The sequence below is a fragment of the Neofelis nebulosa genome, chromosome 10, assembly GCF_028018385.1.
Source record: "Neofelis nebulosa isolate mNeoNeb1 chromosome 10, mNeoNeb1.pri, whole genome shotgun sequence".
NCBI classification, from domain to species: Eukaryota; Metazoa; Chordata; class Mammalia; order Carnivora; family Felidae; genus Neofelis; species Neofelis nebulosa.
Genome location: NC_080791.1, coordinates 63,736,090 through 63,746,423, shown reverse-complemented (window position 1 = coordinate 63,746,423; position 10,334 = coordinate 63,736,090). Strand labels below are relative to the sequence as shown.

Below are 10,334 nucleotides of genomic sequence, written 5' to 3'. Positions count from 1 at the left end.
GTCGGTTGAGTGTCTGACTTAGGCTCATGTCATGATCTCGTGGTCTGTGGGTTTGAGCCCCGCGTCGGGCTCTGTGCTGGCAGCTCGGAGCCTGGAGCCTGCTTGGGATTCTGTGTCTCCCTCTCTCTCTGCCCCTCCCCCACTCATGCTCTGTCTCTCTCTCTCTCTCTCTCTGTCAAAAATAAACATTAAAAAAAATAAAAAATAAAAAAAGTCTCCTATTTTGTCCCCCTCTTATTTTTATATTATTTTTGCTTCCCTTCCCTTATGTTCATCTGTTTTGTTTCTTGAATTCCTCATATGAGTGAAGTCATATATTTGTTTTTCTCTGACTAATTCTGCTTAGCATCCACATAGTTGCAAATGGCAAGATTCCATTCTTTTTGATTGCTGACTAATACTCCATTGTATATATACACCACATCTTTATCCATTCATCTGTCGATGGACATTTGGGCTCTTTCCATACTTTGGCTATTGTCAATAGCACTGTTGTAAACATTGGGGTGCATGTGTTCCTTTGAAACAGCACACCTGTATCCTTTGGATAAATACCTAGTAGTGTAATTGCTGGGTCATAGGGTAGTTCTATTTTTAATTTTTTGAGGAACCTCCATAGTGTTTTCCAGAGTGGCTGCACCAGTTTGCATTCCCACCAGCAGTGCAAAAGAGATCCTCTTTCTCCGCATCCTCGCCAACATCTGTTGTTGCCTGAGTTGTTCATTTTAGCCATTCTGACTGGTGTGAGGTGCTATCTCATTGTGGTTTTGATTTGTTTTTCCCTGATGATGAGTGATGTTTAGCATGTTTTCATGTGTCCCTTAGCCATCTGGATGTCTTCTTTGGATAAGTGACTATTAATATCTTTTGCCCATTTCTTCACTGGATTGTGTTTTGGGTGTTGAGTTTGATAAGTTCTTCATAGATTTTGGATACTAACTGTTTATCTAATATGACATTTGCAAATATCTTCTCCCATTCCATTGGTTGCTTTTTAGTTTTGCTAATTTTAGTGTCCTTTGCCATGTAGAAGCTTTTTATCTTGATGAGGTCCCAATAGTTCATTTTTGCTTTTGTTTCCCTTGCCTCCAGAGACGTGTTGAGTAAGAAGTTGCTGTGGCCAAGGTCAAAGAGATTTTTTCCTACTTTCTCCTCAAGGATTTTGATGCCTTCCTGTCTTACATTTAGGTCTTCCATTCATTTTGAGTTTATTTTTGTGTATGGTGTAAGAAAGTAGTCCAGGTTCATTTTTCTGCATGTAGCTGTCCAGTTCTCCCAGCACCATTTGCTAAAGAGACTGTCTTTATACCAGTGGATACTCTTTCCTGCTTTGTCAAAGGTGAGTTGGCCATATGTTTGGTGGTCCATTTCTGGATTCTCTATTCTATTCCATTGATCGGAGTGTCTGTTTTTGTGTCAGTACCATACAGTCTTGATGATTGCAGCTGTGTAATACATCTTGAAGTCTGAGATTGTGATGCCTCCTGCTTTGGTTTTCTTTTAGAAGATTGCTTTGGCTATTCAGGGTCTTTTCTGGTTCCATACAAATTTTAGGACTGTTTCTTCTAGCTCTGAGAAGAATTCTGGTGTTATTTTGATAGGGATTGCATTGAATATATAGATTGCTTTGGGAAGTATTGACATTTTAACAGTATTTGTTCTTCCAATATGTGAGCATGGAATATTTTTCCATTTTTTTGTGCCTTCTTCAATTTCTTTCATAAGATTTCTATAGTTTTCAGTTTTCACCTCTTTGGTTTGGTTTACTCCTAGGTATTTTAGGTATTTTATGGTTTTTGGTGCAATGGTAAATGGGATCAATTCCTTATCTCTCTTTCTGTTGTTTCATTATTGGTGTATAGGAATGCAACTGATATCTGTGCATTGATTTTATATCCTGCAACTTTGCTGAATTCATGGATCAGTTCTAGCAGTTTTTTGGTGGAATCTTTTGGCTTTTCCATATAGAGTACTATGTTGTCTGCAAAGAGTGAAAGTTTGACTTGCTCCTTGCTGATATGGATGCCTTTTATTGCTTTGTGTAGTCTGACTGCTGAGGCTAGGACTTCCAATACTATGTTGAATAACAGTGGTGAGAGTGGACATTCCTGTTGTGTTCCTGACCTTAAGGGATAAGCTCTCAGTGTTTCCCCATTGAGGATGATATTAGCGGTGGGTCTTTCATATGTGGCTTTTAAGATCTTGAGCTATGATATTTCTATCCCTACTTTTGTGAGGGTTTTTATCCAGAAGGTATGCTGTATTTTTTCAAATGCTTTCTCTGCATCTATTGAGAAAATGATTTGGTTCTTGTCCTTTCTTTTATTGATGTGATGTATCACATTGATTGTTTTGTGGATAACGAACCAGCTCTGCATTCCAGGTATAAATCCCACTTGGTCGTGGTGAATAATTCTTTTAATGTATTGTTGGATCCACATGGCTAGTATCTTGTTGAGAATTTTTGCTATCATGTTCATCAGGGAAATTGGTCTGTGTTTCTCCTTTTTAGTGGGGTCTTTTTCTGGTTTTGGAATCAAGGTAATGCTGGATTCATGGAATGAGTTCGGAAGTTTTCCCCCCATTTCTATTTTTTGGAACAGTTTCAAAAAAATAGGTGTTAACTCTTCTTTAAATGTTTGGCAGAATTCTCCCTAGAAAGCCATCCAGCCCTGGACTCATGTTTTTTGGGAGATTTTTGATTACTAATTCAATTTCTTTACTGGTTATGGGTGAATTGGCAAATTTTTAATTGAAAATATATATATTTGCATTTTAAAACACTGATTAATGAAAAAGAGGAGGACACAAAGAAATGGAAAAAACATTCCATGCTCATGGATTGGAAGAACAAATATTATAAAAATGTCTATAATATCCAAAGCAATCTAGACATTTAGTTCCATCCCTATGAAAATACCAACAGCATTTTTCAGAGCTAGAACATATAATCCCAAAATTTGTATGAAACTGCAAAAGATATGGAATAGCTGAAGAAATATTGAAAAGCAAAGCTGGAGGCATCACAATTCTGGACTTCAAGTTATATTACAAGCTGTAGTGATCAAAACAGTATGGTACTGACACAAAAATAGATATACAGATCAATAGAACCGAATAGAAACCCCAGTAATAGGCCCAAAACTATATTGTTAAGTAATCTTTGATGAAGCAGGAAAAAATATCCAGTGGGAAAAAAGTCTCTTCAACAAACGGTGTTGGGAAAACTGGACAGCAACATGCAAAAAAAGAAAAAGAAAAAGAAACTGGACCACTTTCTTACACCATCCACAAAAAGAAAATCTAAATGGATTAAAGACCTAAAATGAGAACTGAAATCATAAAAATCCTGGAGAAGAACACAAGCAGTAACCTCTTTGACATTGGCTGTAGCAACCTCTTACTAGATATGTCTCCTGAGGCAAGAGAAACAAAAGCAAAAATAAACTATTGGGATTTCATCAAAGTAGAAGGTTCTGTACAGCAAAGGAAATAATCAACAAAACTAAAAGGAAACTTACAGAATGGGAGAAGATATTTGCAAATGACATATATGATAAAGGGTTAGTATACAAAATATATTGAAATACTAAAACTAAAAGTCTTAACAAAAATAATGAGACCAAAGTGGGATTTTTCTATGGGTACTTAAAGAAAGCTACAGAAGCAGAATATTAAAAGCCTCATTCATTTACATAAAATTATCATTTCCTATTTTAGAATTTTTTTGTTGAGGTAAAATTTGCATACAGTAAAATTCGCCTGTTTTTAGTACACAGTTCTGCAAGTTGTGACAAATTTGTATAGTTGTGTAACCACTACTCAAATCAAGATATCAAATTTCAACAACCCCCAAATTATCAAGTGCTCACGTAAGCCCTGCCAACTGTCTGATCTGTTGACTATCACTATTGTTTGGCCTTTTCCAGAATGTCATTTAAATGGTATCATACATTTTGAGTCTAGCTTCTTCCACTTAGCCTAATATGTTTGAGATTCATCCATATTCCTGTATTAGTAGTTCATTCCCACCATTCCAATTGTATGGATGTACCATAGTTTGCTTATCCATTCACCAGCTGAAGGACATTTTTGATGTTTCCACTTTTGTTAATTATGAAAAAAAATTATAAATATTCATGGAAAGGTTTTTGAATGAGTATAAATTGTTCACTGGGGTAAATAACCTCAGAGTGAAGTTGCTCAGTTGTATGATATGTATATGCTTAAGTTTATAAGAAACTGGCAAACTGTTTTGCACAGTGAGTGAACCATTTTGCATTCCCAATTTTATTTTAATTTTGCATTTTGTTAAGCTGTAAAATACATGCTTTTTAAATAAATGAAATATTGCCTGCAGCCTTAAATTGCAAGTCCTCCCAATTAGCATTTAAAGAAACAAAAAGGAGTCTTGAGAAGTGAGCAGGATTGTTTATGCAAGTAAAGAAGGAGGCTTGATTCAAGACATAAAATCATTTGGGGAAACACACACACTCACACACAGAGCTGTGTGTGAGGTAATGATATTAAAATTCAAATGTACCATTTTATAAAATTATAAACTTTTTGGCAGCTGAATCATAAACCTCTGCTTTGTTGACAAGCACTGCAGGGTTGGGGGAATGGGCAAGCACAAGGTGGGAAGCCTGATTACCATGGCAATAGTCATGAATGGTAGAAAAGGATGTGGAAACTAAAGCTATAAACATGTCTTTCAAGATAATTTTCTCTAAGAAATGGAGTATACCTGGAGGAGGGATGTGGTTCAAGGAAAGGTGCTTTAAGGTGGTAGAAACTAGTGCACATTGGTAATCTATGGCAAATGTTCCAGGAAATACGGAGATGATCCAGAGGAGAAGCAAGTAATTCCAAGACCAATTTCTTTGAGGAGTAAGAGAGCTAGGTATCAAAAGCACTAGTGGAAAGTTTGGCCTCCAATGGGCTTTTTTTTTTTTTTAATTTAAATTCAAATTAGTTAACATACAGTGTAGTATTGGTTTCAGGAGTAGAACCCAGTGATTCATCTCTTACATATAATACCAAATGCTCATCCCAATAAGTGACCTCCTTAATTCTCATCACCCCAAACCAGCCTCCCCTCCAGCAACCCTCAATTTGTTCTCTGTATTTAAGAGTTTCTTATGGTTTGCTTCCCTCTCTGTTTTTTTAACATATTTTATTTTTCCTTCCTTTCCTCTATATTCATCTGGGGTTTTTTTCTTAAATTCCACATATGAGTGAAATCATGATATTTGTGTTTTTGTCTATTTTGCTTACCATAATACACTCTAGTTCTATTCATGGTGTTGTAAATGGCAAGATTTCATTCTTTTTGATTGCCAAGTAATATTACATTATATATAGATGTATACACACACACACACACACACACACACACCCCACCCCTTCTTCATCCATTCATCATTCCATGAACATCTGGGCTCTTTCCATAATTTGGCTATTTTTGATAGCACTGCTACAAACATTGGGGTGTATGCGCCCTTCGAATCAGTATTTTTATAGCCTTTGCATAAATACCTAGTAGTGTAATTGCTGGGTCTTAGGGTAGTTCTACTTTTAATTTTTTGAGGCACCTCCATACTATTTTCCACAGTGGCTGCACCAGTTTGCATTCCCACTAACAAAGCAAAGTGTTCCCCTTTCTCTGCATCCTCTGTTGTTTCCTGAGTTGTTAATTTTAGCCATTCTGATAGGTGTGAGGTGGTACCTCATCATGATTTTCATTTGTATTTCCCTGATGATGAGTGATGTTGAGCATCTTTTTATGTGTCTGTTAGCCATCTGGATGTCTTCTTCTCCAATAGGTTCTTTTAAATGACAAAAAGCTATGTGCAGATGGGCTGCTAAGTTTGGTAGTGGAAGATGAGGAAGTCCCATATGACTCCTTTTTGGTCAAGGATGTATGATTCAAAGTCATAAGCTGAAAGTGAAGGTGTAAAATGGTTTCTTCAGAGAGTAACAAACAGATTATATTAGGGTGGTGCAATGGGATGATAAGACTATATTGCAAAAAGTCAAAGTTTCCAAATCAACTTGAGTTAAATACAACTGCAATGAATATACCAGTGGGATTTGGGGGACATATAGCTGATGATTCAAAAGTTAACCAGGAAGATTAAATAGATAATAAAACTTAAAAAAAGGTTGGTGAGGAAAAATGAGAGAGAAGAGTCTTGATAGACCACTAAGAACTAGTCCAGAGATAGTTTTATTGTTGCTATTTATAAGAAGATAGGTTATAGCCAAACAATTGTAAAAATAACAACAAATTAATAACATGTGAGGATTATTTAGAATGCTAATAGGAAAATTTAGCTATTTGGAAACACAATTAACTTAAAGCCTCACCATACTTCATGTACCAAAATAAATCACACAAAAACTAAAAACTTAAATATCACTTATGAAATTATTAGGCAAATCTAAAAGAAATATATGTAAATATTTTCTGAATTAAGAATGAGAATTACTAGAGTACAATCTTCTGAAGAATACAAGGGAAAAAAGATGGATATATACTAACTGCATAAATACTATAACATTTCCTAACCAACAAATTTAGATTCAGTATCTAAATAAGAAACTGAAAACAAATGTTGCCTACATATATAACAATCAAGTTTTGCATAATCTTCATCTATAAAGAGCTACAAAAAAATCATTAGGATAAAACAAAATTAATATAAATTAAAACATTGCTATGTTTACTAAATTGACAGAAAGAGTTCATAAGACAGGATTAGAAAGATGATAGTGAGGCAGGCACCCTTGCATAATGCTAGTCAGAATGCAAAGTGTTTCTAACTTTCTGAAAAGTAATTTGACTCTTTACAACAATAATTATAAAGAGTATCTTTGCCATTTCTCAGTAATTTCACTCCTAGAAATTTGACCTAAGATAAAATCACCCCTCACATAAGAAAATTTGGGGGACCAAAACTAAATGTAAGCAATTGACTAATCATATTACAGAAGATTTATATGATGGAAAATTATGTAGTCATTTAAAATTAAGTTTTTTCAAGACTACTTACTATTTATTCATAGTTGAGCCAGCATGTTTTAAGCACTGTTTGCCAGGCTCTGATCTTAGTGCCTGATATATATTACCTTATTCAATCATACTGAAAACATCGTGAGTTCATCATGAGTCCTATTATCATCACCACTTTTAAGATAAGCAAACTGAGGCACAAAGAGTTTGAGTTAGTGTCCAAAGATGCACAGATAACAAAGGGAAAACCGAGAGTCACACTCACATACTCTGGCCCCCTCCTGCTGCTATTCACTTCCTCCCCCTAGACTATAATGTCCCCTTATAGTCCCATCCCCAAGGAATAAGGTTCACTAAATTTTATATTACAGACAAAAACCAGGACTTTAATAAGCATGTACATAACAACTGCATAAAATACATATATGGATAACAAAAAAATGAAAGGAAAACTTTACAGGTAATTTGTTCTCAATTTCTGAATTTCCCGTTTTTATGATGAACTTGGTTTAGTTTTATAAATTAGCTTTAGCTCTTATGATTTAGCTTTATAGATTAAGCAATTTAAGATTATCTCTATAAAGGAAAAAAAAAGTATTTCTGAGTTTCACAAATTACTATCCTCAAAAAAAAAATTCCAACTATATAGAACTTCTTATCTGAACAGATGTTAGTTTCCATGTTTTGTTACTAATCTTCCCACACTAATACCAAATGACAAAATAAAGCATATTTAAGCTAGCTAGAAAGTCAATTATATATTTTATTCCTCTTTTCCTATGGACACAGACATATACATATACTCACCTCAAGAATATGAGTTCCTTGCAATTGTTTTGATGTTTCAAAACATGTCTGTATACAGGTAAGGTCACATTTTTTAAGTTTATTTATTTATTTTGAGAGAGAGAGTGGGGAAGAGGCAGGGGGCGGGGGGAAGAGAGAATCCCAAATAGGCTCTATGATAGGATGGAGTCTGATGCGAGGCTTGATTCCATGAAGCTTGAGATCATGACCTGAGCCAAAATCAAGAGTCAGCCAGGTGCTCTGTGGGTCACATTTTTTAAAAAATTCAAGTAATATAAAGAACAGATGTCTCTGTTATTATATCTACACCTTACTTCAAATCTGTCTCTGTGATTATATCTCTACCTTGCTTCACATTCTATTTTATTCATTTCTCTTTTTTAACTTTAATTTTAGTTTTAGGTAGTATAGAAATGCCCGATTTAACCTTATGCACTATCTCAGCCTATGTGTTATCTTTATTTATGTATTCAATATGGACTGTTTCTTAAGACTGAAGTACAAATGCAGTTACAAATCTATTACTTTTTCTAAATAATCACTTGAAAAACCATCTGCCTAATAAACAAGAAGCCTAATTTATCTTCTAAGGATACTTCTCTCTTTAATTGTCTAAGAATCTAGTTCAAAGAAGAGCAATCATCCTCTGATATTTAGAGGCTGCTGGAGATTGGTTAATTAGTTTTAGGCTGTTTTCCACTGCTACATGATATTGAAACTAATGCTGCTTCTCACTGCTACATGATATTGAATCTGAAACTTGGTCTCCTACTATGTCTACTTGTTAATCATGTCAGGATGATGCCTCACCATGGAGTGAGTCTACGATACCCATCCCATGCTTTTCTTCTAGTTCCTTTCACAATGTGGGCTTCCAAGGTCACGGTGATATGTCCATGTGAGTACAGCTTAAGATCTCAATGCTCACAACTAAAGTGTTTATATCTTCGCACACAGAATATCATATAAAGACAAACTGTGCACTGATTTTTATTTGGATAAGAATGGTGAAAAAATAAGCCATGAATCCTTACATTGTGGAGTGGGTTGGCAATATATAATTTCCTAGGACCCTCCTCAAGGCCCCCATCACTTTCTTATTCCTCAAGGTGTAGATAAGGGGGTTCAGGGCTGGAGTGACAACTGTGTAGAAAACAGAGATGATGTTGTCTTGCTTGGGGCTGTGAAGGGAGCTGGGCAGGACATACATGAATGTGGCAGCTCCATAGAACATCCCAACCACAGTCAGATGGGAAGAGCAGGTGACTAGGGCTTTCTGCCTCCCCTCATTTGAGGGCATGTGAAGCACAGTAAACAGGATTAGTGCATAGGAGGCAATAATGGCAGAAAGAGGGAGCAAAAGGAAAATAACCCCTGTCACATACACCAAGAGTTCATATCTGGAGGTATCTGCACAGGCCAACTTCAGCAAAGGTGGAATCTCACAAAGCAGGTGCCTGATGTTCCGGGCTTTGCAGAAGGGATACTGCATGGTATAAAAGGTATGTCCTAGAGCATTCAGGTATGCCAGTATCCATGATGTGGCCACCATGAGCCAGCAGACCCTTGGCCTCATGAAGACCATGTAGTTCAGAGGATGACAAATGGCCACATATCTATCATAGGCCATGAAGGCCAGTAGCAGGTCCTCTGCACCACCCAGCATCAATGCCAGAAACATCTGAAGGGCACAGCCCGCAAAGGAGATGGTGTTTTCACTGCGCAGGAAATCCATGAGCGCCTTGGGAGTGACAACAGATGTGAAGAGGAGGTCCATGAGTGAGAGCTGCCCGAGCAGGAAGTACATGGGCACGTGGAGCCGGGAATCCACTGTGATGACCAAGAGCAACAGGCCATTGCTGGTCAGGGCCAACATGTACAGGACTGTGATTATGACACAGAGCAGTTCAGGAGACCCACTGTCTTTCAGAATCCCCATCAATATAAAGCCACTGCCCAGGGTGGAGTTCCAGTACTCCATTCTGTATTGTTTCTTTAGTTGCCTAGAACCAAACACATTCTCGGTGAATTTTTGCAAAGGTGGTCCCTAGTTTGTAACATCACAGGACCCTAATGATGACCAATATGAATCCAATAAGGATTTATAATTGGAAACCGACTTTAACTCCTGATCTCTCAGTTTCTGACACTTCTAATTGTATCTTGATGAAAGAACCACCTGAATGGTCATATTCAGCTAAACATTTCTTAACAGAAAGCAATCTTGGGCTGCCTGGGTGCCTCAGTCGGTTGAGCATCTGACTTGGGCTCAGGTCATGATCTCACAGTTTGTTAGTTCCAGCCACGCATCGGGCTCTGTACTGATAGCTCAGAGCGTGGAGCCTGCTTTGGATCCTGTGTCTCCTCTCTCTGCCCCTCCCCCGCTCATGTTTTTTGCCTGTCTCTCAAAAATAAAAATAAAAATAAAAATAAACATTTAAAAGAAACCCACATTGGGGTGCCGGGGTAACTTAGTTGGTTGAGCGTCTGACTGTTGATTTAAGCTCCAGTC

At 36.8% G+C, this 10,334-nt stretch overlaps 1 protein-coding gene across 1 annotated transcript; it reads right to left on the bottom strand.

Annotated features, from left to right (window-relative positions):
- Positions 1-8,816: 8,816 nt before the first annotated feature.
- On the bottom strand, positions 8,817-9,942 carry LOC131488706 (olfactory receptor 2AG2-like). Its single transcript, XM_058690566.1, has one exon. The coding sequence runs from the start codon at positions 9,801-9,803 to the stop codon at positions 8,853-8,855; it is 951 nt and encodes a 316-aa protein (XP_058546549.1). The 5' UTR covers positions 9,804-9,942; the 3' UTR covers positions 8,817-8,852.
- Between the last annotated feature and the right edge of the window lie 392 nt (positions 9,943-10,334).

Coding starts and splice junctions, on each gene's coding strand:
- LOC131488706 (XM_058690566.1), bottom strand. CDS start 9,803: ATGGAGTACTGGAACTCCACCCTGGGCAGTGGCTTTATATTGATGGGG.